This window comes from Cololabis saira, chromosome 1, assembly GCF_033807715.1.
Source record: "Cololabis saira isolate AMF1-May2022 chromosome 1, fColSai1.1, whole genome shotgun sequence".
NCBI lineage: Eukaryota > Metazoa > Chordata > Actinopteri > Beloniformes > Belonidae > Cololabis > Cololabis saira.
The window spans coordinates 42,118,299-42,137,469 of record NC_084587.1 but is presented as its reverse complement, the minus strand read 5'-3'; the positions used below and the strand labels follow the sequence as shown (position 1 = coordinate 42,137,469).

Genomic DNA, 19,171 nt, shown 5'->3' with positions numbered 1-19,171 from the left:
ACGTCAGAGCTGCTCTGCAGATGCATCGCTACTTCGTCCAGCGCATCCCGAAGTATCCCCGGGCCAGCCGAGAGACACAGTCCTCCCGCAATCCTGGGTCTTCCCCGGGGTCTCTGCCCAGTGGGACGTACCCGGAAGACCTCACCAGGGAGCCGTCCAGGAGGCGTCCTCACCAGAGGCCCGGGGCATCTTCAGTCGTGGACAAGACCCAGAGATACCTGAACTCCTCCACCTGGAGCAGGATCTGATCCCCGACCCAGAGAGGTCACTCCACCCCTTTCAGACCGAGGACCACGGTCTCGGTCTCAGAGGTGCTGATTCTCCTCCCAGGCACACAAGTCCACAGAGGGACACTTCAGAACAGTCCAGTGCTTCACCTGAGACGATTCCGGCCATCGTTAGTTGTGTGTTTTGGGTCACGATCCTGTTGAGGACCCGTGACCTGCGACTGAGACCGAGCGTTCTGACACGGGACATTTGTCTCCAGGACGTGCTGATGGTCTTGAGAATGGAGTCACCTGATGTGTCCAAATTTATATGTGAAATAACAGCCCCCCCACCGTTGACGGAGGCGACCCGGTTAAAGCTCACCTTGCTGATGGGGGCGGGGCCTGCGCGCAGCAGGTGCTGCTGTTGGAAGTTGATCATGGACAGAGAAGGAAGTCCTGGAGGAGAGAAGGACATCAGCTTTCACTCTCACAACTCCCACATGTTCAGAGGTCAAACCTTGTCAGGGCCATAACTGGAAGAAAACGTGGGGGGGAAGGCGGTCTTCTAAAACAGAGCTACGGGAGATCACGTCTGCCCCCCACGTCACCTTCATCAAAACAGAGTTGTGTTTGCTCGTTGTCACAATTCTACATAATTAATAGTCAGAAAATTAAAAGAGCTTCTTTAATCCCTAAAAACATGACTATAAAAAACAACAACAGGTTATTGATACGCAAATAACAGACTCATTTCAAACTGTGATCCAAGTCTTGTGTTTGTTTGTAAATCCAGAACTACATGACAGCTGGAGTCCAATAGCAAAGAGGAGCGTGAAGAGACGCAGAGCAGGAGCTTAATTTCTGATGAAGATTATTGTGACAACTAGCACAAACGCATATTACAACCTCAGGAGCAGAATAACCTGAAACTAGGGATGCTGCGATCCGATCCGCGGATCAAAAATATGCTGCGATCCAGCCAAAAAACATGGATCGGATCGGATCGCAGTGCAGGGGAAAACTGCGATACTAGCACTCCAAGTCCGCTCCAGCTTTTCCATCCAGCACTTGCTTCTCACACACGAGGAGGAAAGGAGAGGGGAGGGGGATCACGTGATAACAACAACTGGGAGAGAGAGCGAGCATAAAATGTCAGCGGTGTGGCAATACTTTAAAGTTTAAAGTAAAGGATGAACAAACTAGAGCCCTCCGCGGGACTCTTTTCTTCATCCTGCTCCCGGCCGCTCCCGCTGAATGTCTGACCACTCCCGCCCGCACCCACAAAACTGAGAATTCATGCCCGCATAATAATAGAGATGCATTGGTTTTGTGTCTTCTCCCGTCCCGCAAGAGAAATGTCCCAGACGAATCTATCGGATTTAATGTTAACATGATAACAGCGCACTCCGGCGGCTCCCCCAAACAACCAACGTTGTTACAAACATTTGAAAAGCGTGAACAACTTCAACGAGACAGCAAGAAAGGAAAAGCAATTACAGAAAAGATGGCGCAGTTTATTGTGCTTGATGACCAGCCACTGTCAGTAGTGAGTAATGTGGGATTTTCAACGCTTAATTCAACACCTCAAGCATCGCTACGTTATGCCTAGTTCTGTTTTCACCACACAGCAGCACAGGTTGCCACTGGCAGTAGAATTTATCTGACTTTGGAAGTCATGGCTTTTATTTATGGTAACAGATGTCAAACAAAGCCTACTTTTAGTACATTTGTTTTTAAATTTGCTTGATTTTTTATATTAGCTTTTTCATTTTTTTATTTAATGCTACTGCCTATTTTATGTTAAAAAAAATGTAATATCTAATAAATGGCTCAAGTTTTGTCATAATAACCTACTGTTGTGGACTATTCATCCCAGGAAGTAGGTTATTCTCATTAATGTAATGTCACTTTATCAAGCCTTTTCTATTATTCCACACTACAAAATAAGTACTAAAAAAAGTGAACCTATAGGTCAGAACAGAGAGATAGAAATATGCGCTGGTATCGGATCACTATCGGTATCGGATCTTTACTATGGCTGTGGTATCGGTATCGGATCGCAAGTGAAAAAGTTGGATCACAGCCTCCCTACCTGAAACCATCATCAAAACAGACGGTGATGAACGTGATCAGTCAGAGCTCCCAGCTGCACAGACCCTCACCTGGACGTGACCGATCAGACGGCCTCTCACTGCCCCCGAGGTTCATATAAAGCAAAGTAGAAGCAGCCTGACAGAAGATGACACGCAGACGTTCTGCTGCTCACCTGAGGCTGACGGTCCGGGGGGCAGCTGCTGGGGGTGGGGAGGGTGTGGGATGGAGGCGGGCTGTGGCAGGACTCTGGACTGGTCCAGGACTCTGGACTGGTCCAGCCCGTGTAGGGCAGACAGGCCGGACCCTGTGGAGCCGGGAGAGGGCCGCTCAGCCGCTCCAACTCCCGCGATGGCTGGGTCGGCATCCAGGATGAACCGAGCCAGCGACTCGGCCAGGCCACCTCCTCCTGCTCGGTCGTCCGCATCTGAGTTCAGTTTATTTGCGTTAGAAAAATAAACTGAGCAGATTCCCAGATGCACAAGGAGAGGAATGATGAGGAATCCTGATTTTCCTTGGACATCACTGACCTTGTGGAGGAAGTCCAGGCGATGATGAGGAGAAGCCGAGAGCAGACGGGACGGGGAGGCGGCCCGCCGAGGGAGGGAGATGGGCGGACGTGTGTTCAGCTTCTCCCACCAGCCCCGCTCCTAAACAGTCGAGCTCGGCCAGGCGCTTGTGCTCCTCCTGCCAGTCGTCATCTGGAGGAAGATGAGAAAGTTAGTTGGTGGACACCGACCCATCAGCCCTGTGGAGCAGCAGGACGTTTCTGCCAGTGATGTAGCAGACCCGTGAAGGCGCCGCACCCCCTGGGAGTGATTACAGCTGAGAACATGAGCTCCACAGCGTTTCTGTGTGCAGGGGCGTCTCCACGCATGTGTGGCAGCTTAAAAAACGTTTCACTCTCCGAGTCCTTCAAGCAACTTGTTTCCCTCCAAAATAGATGTATCAATTATTATCTATAATCAAAAAATCAGAAGTCCTCCATGCAGGGCTACAATGAACACGCAAGTTTGGATACGGAGAAATACAGGACTGTCTCAGAAAATTAGAATATTGCGATAAAGTTCTTTATTTTCTGTAATGCAATTAAAAAAACAAAAATGTCATACATTCTGGATTCATTACAAATCAACTGAAATAATGCAAGCCTTTTATTATTTTAATATTGCTGATTATGGCTTAGAGTTTAAGATTAAGATTCCCAGAATATTCAAATTTTTTGAGATAGGATATTTGAGTTTTCTTAAGCTGTAAGCCATGATCAGCAATATTAAAATAATAAAAGGCTTGCAATATTTCAGTTGATTTCTAATGAATCCAGAATGTATGACCTTTTTGTTTTTGTAATTGCATTACAGAAAATCACAATATTCTAATTTTCTGAGACAGTCCTGTACAGAAATACGGTTGCCTACAACCGCCTTGTCTGGGAGTGTTGACTACTGGCTGTAGTGGAATCCTGGCTACGCCTGCAAATCCAAACGCCTCAGTGGAGCATCCTGACCAGGCCATTCACCAACCCAACCGATTTGGTTTTGGTGCTTCAGGATAGGTGCCAAGAGAGCAGACTCATGGGCCGTCACTTCTCACCGGACTCATGCCCCTTTTCCTCTGAACAGTCCAGTATTTGTGAGTTTCTATAATAAGAGGGCTCCATACAACCAAACCACACCTTACCATTTCTATGGTGACGCCATCTGGAGAGCAGGGAGAGCTACGTGAGGATGCTCTTTGTTAACTGCAGCTCAGCATTCAAGACTATAGACACCCCAGACATCCTGGTCCCCAGACTGGTCCACCTACAGGCTGTTGCCACCTCAGGTCAACCAAGTCCCACATCTCTAGACCCACAAACATCTTTTTACCCTGGACCAGACCAGACCACAGAAGATCAGATCAGAGCAGCCCAGACGAGAGCAGAGCAGTCTCACGTTTGCTAGAGCTTTGTTACGTCTTGTTGTGGGTAATGCCAGTTCTTTATTGTTTTTATTCAACCAACCACTGTAGATTTATGCAGCGTGGATCAGTAAGACCACAGTTGCATTACCAAAGGTTCGAGCACAGCTCACATTTAACAGTCAGGTACAGTTGAATCTTTTAGGAGACATTGCTTAGGCAAACGACCTCTAATCTGGAACAGACTTCCTCAGTATAATATAGTTCATCAATCATTTTCAGTATAATTTATGAAAAGACAACCATGTTGAGACTGAAGTCTATTGGAAATGGGACATAAAAAAATGTTTCACATTACTCACCGATGGCCCCAGCGCCGAAGGTGTCATCATTGAATTGATCAATTTCATCTTCCTCCTCTTTCAGTCCCTCATCCTCCTCCTCCAACGTACAGTCGTCATCCAGGGACTGAGGGGACAGCAGGAAAACAGGACAAAAGGGAGGGAGTGTTAGGAAAAAGAGAGCAACGGGGAAAGGATGTAGTTGAGACAGAGGAATATAAGATAAAAAAAGGATACAGATATGCTTGTCATGTGGTACAGGAACATTTTCCTGCTTCCATTTCATTTTGGTTCACTTTTCCATTGTTCACTTTTCCATCAACAGCATAATAGGAAGGAGAAGCATTTAAAACCTTTTCATTACTTCAACAGTTTCAGATTTTTACACTTTAATAAGATAGAGAGCGCCGATCTAAAGCTGACTGATCAGTGGCCCGCTTCAACAAGACTACAGCCTCGACACTGGCCCGTTTAACCGTCTTCTCTTCTGACCTGGTAGATCTGTATCGTTCCATCAACTTCATATTGAATATCAGGCCAAGGTTTTGGACACGATGACCTAAGCAGAGCAGTGTGGACTTCACGAGTCACAGATGGAGGCCTAACAACCTGCACCACCTCAAAGGGTTTTCTTTAGTCCTGCTCCACCCTGGGCCCGCTCCTCATCCTGACCATACAGCCCAATTTAGGCTTCCAAGGATCGATGGTGTCGAGGCTCTGCGTTTTTTTTTTTTGCAGATAAGTGACACTTATCCAATCATCAATGGCAAATATTTCACCCAGTAAATGTCTACAGAATCAAGTCCTAACATATCATTAAAGTGAAAAAACAGTTGTGAATAAACGGTTATCACCGTGCAGGTAGATGTAAAAGTTTAATTTGGGACAATGGCATTCCTCTTGGAGGAGCCGCTGACCTGCGACACAAGGACCGCCGGAGATGGACAGCCAGCTGGTTCCATCGGTAACTAACAGAGGGAACTAAGCGGTTGATTCTGCATCAGCTGGTCTTGGTTCAGAGGTGGGACAGCAGCGGGCACAACCCTCAGAGCCGGAGATCCTTCCTGAGCCGTTCGGGACCAACAACCGCTCGGCAAGTCCGTCTGGACCAGTCAGGACTGAGGAGACAGCTGACAGAGCATCCAGCCCACTTCAGAATCATCACTATTATATTTTTCCTCTGAAAGCCATGTCACGGTATTGATCTGGAGAACGATAGCTCTTAAGCACAATCCTGTTAGACGGAGAAATGTGGCACCTTGATGGTCCCCTGTTAAATCGGCCTGAGAAGAGCGAGACAGAGACACAGAGACCAACCAATCAAAAGTGTTTACCATGGCCCCATCTGGAGGTGATCTTAAAAGGGACTTCTTCTCATCTGGGACATTTTTGGGGGTGGTCTTTGGACTACCGTTGGTTCACACATTCAAAATGTCTAAATGAGGAGGAAAGGACCCGTAAATAACCCTAGTTCCTGGAAGAGGTTCCCAGGACAGACCAGGACAGATGCCGCCGGGGTTCCCCGCACTGTGATCTTAGTTTGACCAACACTAACAGGTTGTGTTGACCCTAATACACCCTAACATACTTAAATATAAAGTTAACGGAATGCAACACTCAAAATTACAATTGGACTCCAGCGTAAAATGAAGACGTCAAAGATCAGCTGCTGGCAGTAGCTCCCTTTAAAACCGCCATGCACGAATGGACATGACACGGAGCAGGGACCCCCCCCCCCCCCTGGACCCTCCAGGACCCTGCAGGACCCCCCCAAACCTCCCTGGACCCTGCAGGACCCCCCCAGGACCCTGCAGGGTCCTGCAGGACCCCCCCAGGACCCTGCAGGGTCCTGCAGGACCCCCCCAGGACCCTGCAGGGTCCTGCAGGACCCCCCCTGGACCCTGCAGGACCCCCCCAAACCCCCCTGGACCCTGCAGAAGCCCCCCGGGACCCTGCAGGACCCCCCTGGACCCCCCGGGACCCTGCAGGGTCCTGCAGGACCCCCCTCTGGACCCTGCAGGACTCCTCTGGACCCTGCAGGGTCCAGAGGAGTCCTGCAGGGTCCAGGGGGGGTCCTGCAGGACCCCCCCAAACCCCCCGGGACCCTGCAGGACTCCCCTGGACCCTGCAGGGTCCTGCAGGACCCCCCCAAACCCCCCGGGACCCTGAAGGACCCCCCCGGGACCCTGCAGGACTCCCCCAGGACCCTGCAGGACCCCCCTGGACTCCCCTGGACCCCCTGCAGCAGACCCAGACCCGGTGGCCTCCCAGCTAGCTCTGACTACAGGGTTCCTACACATTTTCCAAGGTCAAATTCAAGCACTTTTCAAGCACTTTCAAGGGTCATTTTCAAAATCTTCAAGCACCTTATCGCTGGGGTAAAATATCTACAGGAATATATATATTCATAATTATTTTTTCCGCTTTTTAATCACAATTATGTACATTGTATCGTGCTGTAAACATCTAGTAATGTTTCATCTTACTGATTTTATTTCCCCTTGTAATAACTAAACCATACAGTCTGGTCCCAATGTTGTGAAAGACACAGAGTTATAATTTCAAGCACTTTCCAGGCCTTGAAACCACAGCATTGATATTCCAGCCCCTTTATGAACCTGGTCGTTACATCACGTCTCAACGTCGATGGAAAAACCCCCGCCGCCCTGGACCCGCTGGTCCCGGCAGCGTGGAGACAAACCCCGGCCAGCCCGGCTCTCCCGGCGGGCCGTACACGGCTCCATCAATGGGCTCATTGTTGTCGCCGGCGGCCGGGGGCAGCTCGCCTCCCCCCGGCTCGCTCCAGCAGGAAAGCCCGCTGCTGCACAGGCCGCAGCGGCGTGAGCAGAGCCGGGCCCGGAGCCCCGCGGAGCTGCTGCCCGCTGCCCCTGCACTGTACCCGGGGGAGGAAACACCTGCATGTGGGGGGTCCGAGGAAACCGCTCACCTGAAATCGAAACATCTATCTTCTGCGTGTCGGGAAAAGAGGTGCATCGGGAGCGAGGAGGCGCGCAAATGACGCAGCAGGCGGGCACGAGCACGTCCACTTGAACGCGCATGACGCAAGACGGAGGCGGAGACGGGCACGAGCACGCACTGATGAGGAAGAGGAGTTCTGATTAAACTGATGTGAACACGAACGGTGAACAGCCTTTCCGCCTGGGTCGTGCAGTTCTTTTGACTTTTTGTTTCCGTGTCTTTATACGTGTTTACGTTATTCCCAGTTCTGCTGACCGCGTATGAAAGCAAGGCAAGGCAAGGCAAGTTTATTTATATAGCACAATTCAACACAAGGTAATTAAAGGAGCTGTATGTAATGCTGCGTTCCATTTACCTCGGAAGTCGGAACTCGGGACTGAGAATGACGTCACAGCCGAGTTATCAGCGTTCCAGTTACAAAGTAGGTAAACAAGTTTGTAGTTCGCATATACCACATGAAAAATGTAAATTACACTATAGCAGCATATATATGCCGAACAATACTTGTATACGACTGATTTAGTGTGACCAAAACTAGAATGAAGTGCTACGAATTTTTACAGAGCTCTGTTCTACTCATGGATGTATTATAGAAACTGGATTGGAGACTAAAAATGGCCGCCCATTCATTTCAATGCATTCTGCTCAGCCAGCGCATAAGCCGAAAAAATCTCTGACTTCCGGGTTTACTTCCGCATACAGCGGCCCATAGAGCATGCGCAGTTGAGTCACCTCCCATGATGCTCTGGGGCCTCCCATCATGCCCCGGGGCAATGAGGCGAGTATTAATATAATATGTATTAATATAATATCTTAATTAATGTATATTATTACATGTATAGCATTACATATATTATTAATGTATTAATATAATATAATTATATAATATATATTAATATAAAACATCCGTGGAATGCACGGACACGGCTGTGACGTCAGCCGTGACGTCACGCCCAGAAAGAGACTTTTCTTTTACTTTTCTGGCCGTTATAAAACATTTTTGACGGATATAAAGTCCATGACTTAAAAATATAGAATACAAAGATTAGTAATTGCCGGGGATTACAGCTGGAGGTGTCCTGTGAACAGTTTTAGAGGCTTCTCTTTTACTATTGCGGTCTATGGGAAAAAAGCTTTCTGGGCCGCATGGGATTTTTGGTTGCAGTACCGCGGTTGGCCACTGGAAAAAATCGGCGCGCCTTCTGAGTGCCAGACCCGGGGCCTGTACTACGAAGCGGGATTTGGGTTTAGCGAGGTAACTTCAGGTTTAACCCTGGGTTTTCAGGACTACGACGGTGGTTCACTTCTTATCGGGGCACATCGCCATGGTAACTTATGCTGAACAGCTAACCTGCTCCGGAGCAGGTTATGTTCCAGATACAGATCGCCGGGTATAAAAGCACCGCCCACTGACCAATCAGCTCTCTTGGAAAATGGCATGCCCTTTCGAAGAGAATCCAGTAGCTTGGTGCGCGGATCGTGAGAGGATCCCTCCGAAGAGAACGCGTATTCAGGGACCACCAAAACCCCTTTGCTTTCCCTGATGAGTACTGAACGATCCGAAAAAAAGAAAAAAGAGGTGGAGGAGAAAATAAAAAATAAATCAATCAATGAATAAATAAAACAAATCATCACCCAAAATCCGATGTACAGTCAATCCAAAACTAATACCAATTAAATAAATAAATCAAGAAGAAATCAAAAAGAAGATGCATTTGTAAGGGGATAGGAAAAAATGGATTTTCAATTTCGTCCCTCGAACATTCAAGTCACTTTAAAATACTAAATACCCCCCTCCTGAAAAAATAAAAAAATAAATTAAATAAATAAATAAACCCAATTCTTTGGTACAGCATCAGCACAAGTTATCGGCCAACAACAATAGTTATAGAACCAATATATACAGGACTGTCTCAGAAAATTAGAATATTGTGATTTTCTGTAATGCAAACACAAAAACAAAAAATGTCATACATTCTGGATTCATTACAAATCAACTGAAATATTGCAAGCCTTTTATTATTTTAATATTGCTGATCATGGTTTACAGTTTAAGATTAAGATTCCCAGAATATTCAAATATATGTTTATATCCCTATGAATTTACGCATTTATACAGTCAGCGATCTTTTGCCAGCTGTCTTTCCTGTATTTTGCAGCTGCAACTGTGTTGCTTTTTGCCTGTATTCTATGCCTATACTCATCATATTTCCGTAAAATTATTGTTTGCTCTTCGCTACTGAAATAAGCGGCTCTGACAGCGGACTTCTCCATGCTTGCGATTGGTCATGCGCTGAAAACACCGCCCCTTTTATGTGCACGCGCTCATATCCAGATTGGAGAAAGCTGGGTCGATCTACCGAGTTGATAACCGCCGTCGTGTGACCGCTTAGCGTGATTGCAATTGTCCCGCTTAGTGAATCTGGATAAGGAAAAGATATCCTGGATATGTTGAACTTGCTTCGTAGTACAGGCCCCCGGGGGCTGGTTCTACTGTTTACAACCGGGGCAGCCATCTTGGAATGTGAACTCGGGGGTGGTGAAGACTCTCCCACTTTCCCAGTGGGAAATCCCACTTCGAGGGGCGTTCCAGTTGAAAATTCCGACTGGGAACTGGGAAATCCCCACTTCCGAGGACAAATGGAACGCGGCATAAGAGCAATAATAAAACGAATCATAAAATGACCCCGATATGTCAACAGACATTTAAAAATCATGTTCATTTCAAATAGGGCTGCAGCTATCGAATATTTTAGTAATCGAGTATTCTACTGAAAATTCTATCGATTAATCGAGTAATCGGATAAAACATATATTGGTTTAGTTAAAGAGCAATTATAAATATACATAAGATGTTAGATGTTAATTGACATCAAGACTAAATTATATAATCCAGTAGGTTCATGGCTGTGCATTTAAAAACTCTGAACTTACACCAGTCGACCAAATTCACTGCCTTCACTCAAAAAACTAAGGATCTTACCAAGAAAGGTTCTTATTTCTAACCTAAAAATGCCATTACACCTGATATCAGACATAACTTAAAATGTTAGGTGTTTTCCCCACGTGTTTCAATTGAACTTTCATTTGTGTCAAGCTTTAAGTTGTAGTTAAGTTTTAAGTTAGAGTTTTGGCAGTGTTCAAAATAAAATTATGAGACCTGCTGTATTGGAGCACATTAGACACCAGTGCTGCTTGTTTTATCCATGAATGACTACAGAGATAAAATGAAATAAACTACCCAGTTAGCTTTATTACGTTTTTATTTTTCTGACATTTTCTGCCTTTTTTTTTAGTTAAAACTGTAGCGGGAACAGAGGTTTACATACCGGGTAAAGGCTGATTTATGGTTCCGCGTTACAACAACGCACGTCGCTGTCGCTGCGTACCCTACGGCGTAGCCGTGGCAACAGAGGCTGCACCGCCAGCCAGACCGCCTCTCTCCGCCCTCGCCGGAGAGCGGCGTAGACTCTGCGTCGATTTAACGCGGAACAATAACAATGGCTTTAGAGGGGGAAAATAGAAGAACGGACCAGAAGAATATAGCGTGGATTAAAAATAAAAGTTAAGCACTGAACTACATGTGTCTCCCGTCTGGGCCATTGCAGACTGCCTGAGCACGGCATGTTACTAAAACCAAACATACCCGCCGCCTCTTTCTCCCCCCTTTAACGTGCGCATCGCATGGATGTACGGCGCAGCGTGTGTCGCATCAAATGTGGTCCAGGCGTAATACGAGGCTTTGAGCTGGTGAAATTAAACGAAAAAATAAATAAATAAATAAATTAAACGATTCCTCGAGGCAGAGAAAATTCCTTGATCATTTTTTGTAATCGAATTACTCGAATTTTTCGAGGAATCGTTTCAGCCCTAATTTCAAATACTTATGTCACTGACAACAGCACTCAAGCCAGGATATTCCAGTTTAAAAAGAGGAGTTGCAGCCCTCAACTGATGTTTATGTTGTCATTTTTTGTTTTGGCCTGAAGCTCCACCCTCCACCTATCTCCCAATCACCAAGTCAGTATTGTTTCTGAAGCTCCACCCTCCACCTATCTCCCAATCACCAAGTCAGTATTGTTTCTGAAGCTCCACCCTCCACCTATCTCCCAATCACCAAGTCAGTATTGTTTCTGAAGCTCCACCCTCCACCTATCTCCCAATCACCAAGTCAGTATTGTTTCTGAAGCTCCACCCTCCACCTATCTCCCAATCACCAAGTCAGTATTGTTTCTGAAGCTCCACCCTCCACCTATCTCCCAATCACCAAGTCAGTATTGTTTCGGCATCCGGGTTGCCAGCTCGGCTCTAATTATCGCAGCCATGGCAGCCTACGTTCCTGCTGCATTCTGCAGCCTACCTGGCAACCTCTGGTCGGGGGGAGGAGGGGGAGGGTACACGCCGCTCAACAACATTTTGAAAGTGACTGCAGTACCAGTTTTGGACATTTCTTACAGACGGCTCCTTTAAAAGTGTTTTACATCAACATTAAAAGCGGCAAGACATAATTAGACAGTAAATAACAAATACAATTAAATAAAAATATGAGAAAACAAGGTAAAATAATAAAAAGCACAAGTTGTTAAAAATAAGGGCAGTAGAGTACAGCAGGTAAGTATTTAATTTAGGAGTACGCTTCAGTAAACAGTTTGTTTTTTGTTTTTAGGCCTGATTTAGCTACAACACATACTCAACTTGAAATATTTACCTTCTCTTAACATGTTCAAACATATGTTAAAATCAGTTTTCACAGAACAATGTAATTGTTTTTATTCAAGTGCCATTCTTAGTTTGTCATGAATTCTTTTTAGCTTTCTGATCCTTGTATGTTTTATGTTTGTTTGTTTCTTGTTTTGATATGTTTTTATTTTTTTTGTTACTTGTCCTTGTATGTATTTTCTTTTATATGAAACTGAATTTATTTTTCTGCTGCCATCTTGACCAGGACTCCCTGGCAGAAGAGATATTGTATCTCAATGGGACTTTCCTGGATAGATAAAGGATAAATAAAGAATTTTAAGGAGCTGACAGTTGGAGCAGACCTCAGGTCCACAGGAAGTTCACTCCATGGTAATCAGGGTTTCTTACCAGTGCTTGAAATCCTTGAAAGTGCTTGAATTTCAATGTTGTGTTTCACAAGTCCTGAAAAGTGCTTGAATTTTAGTTAAAGTGCTTGAAATTATAACAAAATTGGGATCTGACTGTATAGTTTAGTTATTACAAGGAGAAATAAAATCAGCAAGATGAAACATTACTAGATGTTTACAGCATGATAGAATGTACATAATTGTGATAAAAAGTGGAAAAATAATTATGAATATATATATTCCTGTAGATATTTTACCCCAGCGATAAGGTGCTTGAAGATTTTGAAAATGACCCTTGAAAGTGCTTGAAAAGTGCTTGAATTTGACCTAGAAAAATGTGTAGGAACCCTGGGTAATAAACGTTGCAATCTCCAACTTCTTACAGTCTGGACCAAGCAAGACATGGCCCCTGAGATCAGTTATATGGTGATGTGGTGTTGCCGTAAATGCTTTAGTAAAAAAAAAGAAAGAAAAAAGTCAGTCTTGAGAAGCAAGGCTGTCACGTGACCTCTTGAAAAAATGAGCATGTATAATTTGATAAATAAGGTGAGGCATTATTATTTATATGGAGCAGTTCATGGTAAACATAGGTAAACAGTTAAGGATTTTCTTTTGTAAAATAAATCTTATCAATGACAGACTGATAGAAACACGCTAAAATGTTCAATTTGACCATTTATTGAATCTTTTAAAAAAGGACTTACAAATAATGATGAGTTACTTAGTATAGATCTCTGTATTTTACTACAGTTGCTGTTTTATCTGTTTATTATCCTGCATTTTAAATAGTTTTGAACCTGTCATGCAGCAGGGTGGGTACCGGCAGCGACCTCGTCATGGTCCAGCAGCAGCTCAACTGCCTGCAGGTCCTGCGGGCGTCAGGCTTCGGCCAGCCTTTTCCTTGCCACGGCCTACAGCTGCTCTTCTGGTTCGCCAACGACTGTGTGACCGTTGAACTCCAAAACTTTGTGCAAGTGATGAAGGTACGACGGCATTAAACGCTCCGAGATGTTTGTTAAAGATGGACTTTGATTGTGTGTTTTCAGTCACACGTTATTAACGTTATTACTTGATAGTTCACAAGTGTGTCACCTGATGTGACGGCATCTCTCCACACAGCTGGTCTCAGACTGCGAACCAGAGACAGGCGTCTACGGTTTCCATTTTTTTGGAAACATGGAGGAACTTCTGCCAGTTCTGAAGAAGTCAAAGAAGTCTAAAAACAAGACACAGGTCGGTGCCCATTGCTCCCTTTCTGGTTTACTGTCACTATAGGACGACAGCTTTGTTCTGAAATAGTGTCAGTGTGTTGGCGGGTAAACTTCAGGTTCAGCTCGGACTTTTAGTGCAAGTGGTGTTGAATCAAATCCCGGGTGAACCCTCCAAGAATCTGGGTTCGCGTCCAGTCGTGTACCTGATGCGCTGACAATTATCCCCATCAGTGTTTAGCACTTACTTTTCTTTGTAGCATATTTTTCAACTTTTTTGAGAAGTCAATGCCATCAAATTCAAAATGTCTCTTTTTTCTTTAGGTCTTTCATCTAAAAGGTTTGATGTGTTTTCTTTGTAGTATGATAAATTAAATATGGATTAAATATGGGTGGAGAATTACAAATCACAGCATTCTGTTTTTAATTGATATTTTACAGCGTCTGGACCAGGGGTAGGCAACCAGGGGTAGGCAACCCAAAATGTTGAAAGAGCCATATTGGACCAAAAAGTCTTGTATAAGCCTTAGAATGAAGGCAACACATGCTGCATGTTTCTATATTAGTTATAACTGGGGGAAGATTTTTTTTTTCATTATGCACTTCGAGAAAAAAGTAAAAATTTTGAGAAATAAGTTGAAATATCGAGAAAAAAGTCAAAATTTCGAGAAAAAAGTCGAAATGACGAGAAAAATGTTGAAATGTCGAGGAAATAGTAAAATGTTGAGAAAAAACTCGAAATGTCAAGAAAAAAGTCAAAATTTCGAGAAAAAACTCGAAATGTCGAGAAAAAAGTCGAAATTTTGAGAAAAAAGTCTAAATTAAAAGAAAAAAGTCGAAATGTCGAGGAAATAGTCGAAATGTCGAGAAAAAAGTTGAAATGTTGAGAAAAGGAAAAAGAAAAAAAAGAAGAAAAAAGGGAAAAAAGAAAGAAAGAAAAAAAAAGGGTCAAACATTTTTGAAAAAGCTCCAATAGCCATTAGGGCAGTGCTAAAGAGCCGCATGCGGCTCCGGAGCCGCGGGTTGCCGCTCTGCCTTTTACAAGTGCAATACTATATTTTTCTAATGAAACTCAAAATTAATGTCTCAACTTTGACCAGCCTGTTGCTTTTCTGCTGGATCTGTTTCTTTCTCTCAGATAAAACTGACAGTGTGTTTCTCTCTGCAGTTTCTGTACTTTGAAGTCGGGAATCTGAACACCAGGAACTACCCTGCCTCTGCAGACCTGCCCGCGTACGTGCGGGAGAACCACGGGAACCACAGCAAGTACAGCAACACTGACCGTCTCATCATCAGGTACCAGAAAAGATCGAGAGTGGTGGAGACATTGTACGTCACAGAGCACGACTATGCCAACTTCAGCAGGTTCAGAGCCGACAGGACTCATGAAATCAGCTCTGAGTTGATCAGGGCGCTGCAGAACCCGCAGCTGGACATTGACACCTTTCTCTTTCAAATGGATTACTGCAAAGACATGCAGGTGGTTCGCGATACAGACAACATGTATAACTTGGACTCATCTGTGCAGTTAATGTTGTCCACCAGGGAGCCACATTCCACCTGGAAGCCTCGGTCCAGCTGTGAGCGGTGGTCCAGCTGTAAGCCTCGGTCCAGCTTTAAGCCTCGGTCCAGCTGTGAGCGGTGGTCCAGCTGGGAGCCTCGGTCTTCCTGGGAGTGGCCGCATTACAGAGGTAAAGAACCAGTCCAAGTAGAATCCCGGGAGTTTCAGTCTTCATTTAGCTCTGGCTTGGGAGATCCCAGTTGTCCGGTGATTGTGGCTACCAAGGTTAGGGTTTGGGTTTGGATTGATGCCGGGATTCTAGTTTGGTTAAGGTCAGGGGTAAGGTGGGTAAGGGCTGGAACTGGGTTAGAGCTGAAGTGAAGGAGTGTAAGGAGCAAAAACAGAGTTTCAGAGATTTCAGTTTATTATTATTATACACAAGGTTTTTGTTGTGATTTGATCTACGAACACAGTGTCACAAGAACGGCCCGAAGTTGAGAAAGTTTGAACTTCCAGTTAATGGCCTAAACATCAGCAAGTGAAGCAAACAACCAACCAAATGCAAGAACAACTGTTTAAAGTCTATAAACATGCAGATTCACACTAAACCAAAACACGAAGACTCAACAACAAAAGAGAAACGTGAGAGAACTCAAATATGCGGCATGAAGAAAATCTTAGGAGTGAGAAAGAAAACGGATGACGCTAATAAGCAAACACAAAAGATTACAAGGCATACTGTTGAAGACAGTATACAGAATGCATACTACTGTACAGTCTAGGTTGTAAGAAGAACCTGGAACATTTCCGGTGCTCACCAGACCCTTCTGCCTCTCTTATGATTTGCCATGAAGCAATGCTCCACTCCAACAAAGGCCAGTTGGGAGGACCGGTTGTTTTTACAGTGGCATACTACACAGTAGCAGGAACCTCCAGACCAGTATCCAGAGATGTGTGATGGTCTGGAAGTGGTCTGAAATATGACAATCTTTTAGCTGGTTTGTATCCTGTCTAACTTTCACCAGCACTGCAGAACATCGCTGTGTCACATGACACGAAACCCTCCTGTGTGACGACACACCTCTGTTCTGATTGGCTGAAGGCTTCTCTGACATGTTCTTATATTTGCTATCTTCTTCTCTCGTTGACTATGAAACCAGCCGCAGGCATCAGAAAGGCACTCAATCAAACCAGCAAGCAAAACTATCTCAGGTGTGCAGGGATGACAGGATAATAGAAGGTCAAGGCAGATATGCAGTTTTCAGTCACAGCGTGATGTCTTACAGAGGCAAATCAGTGATGGTTTCACCTCCACCATGCTGGGATAATTAATCTGAAACAATTTCATACAATATCTGTAATCTGAGTCTGCAAACCTACAAGTCATCACCAGAGATGAGTTGGGTTGGTGTTGGTTATAGTTTGATCTATTGTGTATACATGGTAGATATGTGGTGGTACAAACCACAGGGTATCTCCCAACTTAACACAGATTGACTGAGAAAAGTAATGCGCATTGTCGCAGGATGGAGACGCACATTTTGATGTATAACACACCTGGGTGCACGTTACGGTTCAGGCGAATAAGCGGCCGAAGAAATGGCATAAATTGCGCCAAAATTACATGATTAATTCAAAATGGCCGACTTCCTGTTCAGTTTCGTCCATGGCGCCAAGAGACTTTTCTTTAAGTTGCGACATGATACAGGTGTGTAGCAATTTTCGTGCATGTACGTCAAACCGTATGGTGGGGCTTGAGGCACAAAGTTTTCTAGGGGGCGCTGTTGAGCCGTTAGGCCACGGCCATTAATGCAAACCATTAAATATCACATTTTTCACCAGGCCTGGCTTGCGTACAAAATTAGGTGACTTTTGGGGTACGTTTAGGGGGGCAAAAAGGCCCTAATTTCGTCTGAAGAAAAACGAGAAAAAAATAAATAAAAAATTCCTACAGATACAATAGGACCTTCGCACTGTAAGTGCTCGGGCCCTAATGAAACATCGGATTTATGTAGCGCTTTTTGGACAAGAGGAAGAGGGAAGTAAACCAGAGTACAATGACTTAAAAACAATAGAAACGCCAGATTGAACAGCTGGGTTTGAAGACGAGAAGACGAGTTTCTGATCTGGACTGGAAGGATATGGCCATGGGTAGCGGCAACAGCAACACTGGCTCAGTCCCCAGGGTTTGGGTTTTGGCTCTGGTGATAGGTGTCAGATGGTTGGACTCAGGAGATCGGAGACATCCTGGTGATGTCCTGCTGATGTTAGTCCAATTATGAAACCAAGGGAGCACATTGAGAGGAAGAGGGGGACATTATAACCATAAACGAGGAGGGATAATTTCCCGGCAGAAGATGTAAGAGCTTTGGTTCCAATAATGCCAATAAAGATGATTTCTGTTTTTTTGGTGCTGAGTTTTGGGGAGTTATTGTCCATCCAGGATTTGATGTCAGACAGTTTGTAAGAGTGGAGAGGATGACTGGGTTGATGGAGTAGGTTGAGATGAATAGTTGTGTATCATCAGCGTAGCAGTGGAGGTGAAGTCCCTGGTGGTGCTCAGCATGTAGAGGAGAAAGAGGAGGAGGCCGGGCACCGAGCCTTGAGGGACACAGAAGCTGACTGGGGAGGTGTGAGATTTGCTGTTGTTGATGGAGATGTTTAATGGGAAGCCAGAAATTAAATTCATACTCACTCAAACAGGGACAGTATAGCTGCACGAAGTGAGATGGTCTACCATTGCATAAGAAACGAGAAAAAGCGATCCTTCCTCATCAGTTCAATGTCCGATGTATTAATAATCAAACCCCAAATCTGAGAATCAAAGCAGAGAATCTGGAGGGTGCAGTCCCTTTTCTCAGTTATGCGTTTTCTTTTTGTAATTCTGAAACAAGTCAAATCAGCGCCAATCTACTGCAGGGAGGCGGGACGAAGCAGAGATCAATATATTAGCTGTTAACGGCCCAGTAACTTGACTTACTCCACCACCAGAAAGGTTTAGGGAAACAAGAATAACCTGCCAACCTAAAAGAAGAGTTCTGCATCAAACTTCATCCCCCTGCCGTCCAAGAGCCGTCTCCAACGAGGGAAAGATATTTACTCTGGTTTTATCGGATCTTTTATCACTTCTGAGCGAGGTTCAGCCATCGTTGCTGTTTCTTTTTATCCTAAAATGGGGGCAGTACATATATGACAGACAGCAACTTCAAGTACGCCCACAAACGTGCAACTTCTTCGTGTCATCATGTTTAACTGAGGACACTGTATTACTCGCTTCTTCCACACATGGCAGGAACTGATATTTTTTGTGGCTGCTCTTATTTCCTCTCTCTCTTGCTGTTTCTGGGTTTTTCTGGGGAATTTTTGCCTACAGTCTTACACATTACTCCTTTACGTCTGTCAATTCATGAAACTCTGCTAAGGAATCTTAAAAGGAACAGGGCAGTCTATTGTAAAAAAATATAGTGTAAAGAGAAGAGGGCCTGAGACGGAAGCCTGAGGGATGTCACTTGACAGTCGAGCAACTGGCATGAACCGATTTATACAAAGGTGACAAAGGCAGAAGTTTGACCAGCCTAGAATCGGCTGCACACAGGTCCAGTGTGACATCTGGCTCACTCTTTGTGACTTTCTGTCTCCAGGTTTTGATGACGAATACAAGAAAAAGAGAGGAGGCGGTGGCTTCGGCCTCTGGAAGATTCTCCTCGCCGCTGGAGCGCTCTATGTGGCGGTGAAATGTTTGAGATGGTGGCTGAGGGGCAGCTGGGACGAGGATTTCAACAAAAACCTGTTCTGGATCCCGCGCAGGACTCCCACTTATCCACGAGCGCATGTAATGCTGGATTATGTGTACTAG

At 45.0% G+C, this 19,171-nt stretch overlaps 2 protein-coding genes across 3 annotated transcripts in view; one reads left to right on the top strand and one right to left on the bottom strand.

Annotated features, from left to right (window-relative positions):
- The window catches only part of patl1 (PAT1 homolog 1, processing body mRNA decay factor), a 19,991-nt gene extending 12,378 nt beyond the window's left edge, over positions 1–7,613 (bottom strand). For both annotated transcript variants that reach the window (XM_061724003.1, XM_061724013.1), the window contains exons 1-5: positions 7,488–7,613; positions 4,562–4,667; positions 2,831–3,001; positions 2,476–2,727; positions 592–665 (exon numbers count right to left, since the gene is read on the bottom strand). In XM_061724003.1, the coding sequence (XP_061579987.1) occupies positions 592–665; positions 2,476–2,727; positions 2,831–3,001; positions 4,562–4,667; positions 7,488–7,502 (618 nt within the window). In that variant the 5' untranslated portion in view covers positions 7,503–7,613. The remainder of the gene's footprint in view (positions 1–591; positions 666–2,475; positions 2,728–2,830; positions 3,002–4,561; positions 4,668–7,487) is intronic.
- On the top strand, positions 7,525–19,171 carry LOC133440578 (uncharacterized). The gene is made up of 6 exons (XM_061717928.1): positions 7,525–7,800; positions 13,415–13,589; positions 13,726–13,839; positions 14,983–15,600; positions 17,879–17,945; positions 18,957–19,171. Exons 2-6 carry the CDS (start codon positions 13,443–13,445, stop codon positions 19,169–19,171), a joined length of 1,161 nt encoding a protein of 386 aa, XP_061573912.1. The 5' UTR covers positions 7,525–7,800; positions 13,415–13,442.

Coding starts and splice junctions, on each gene's coding strand:
- LOC133440578 (XM_061717928.1), top strand. CDS start 13,443: ATGGTCCAGCAGCAGCTCAACTGCCTGCAGGTCCTGCGGGCGTCAGGC. Junction 13,590..13,725: donor ACTTTGTGCAAGTGATGAAG/GTACGACGGCAT, acceptor CTCTCCACACAG/CTGGTCTCAGACTGCGAACC. Junction 17,946..18,956: donor CACAGAAGCTGACTGGGGAG/GTGTGAGATTTG, acceptor TTCTGTCTCCAG/GTTTTGATGACGAATACAAG.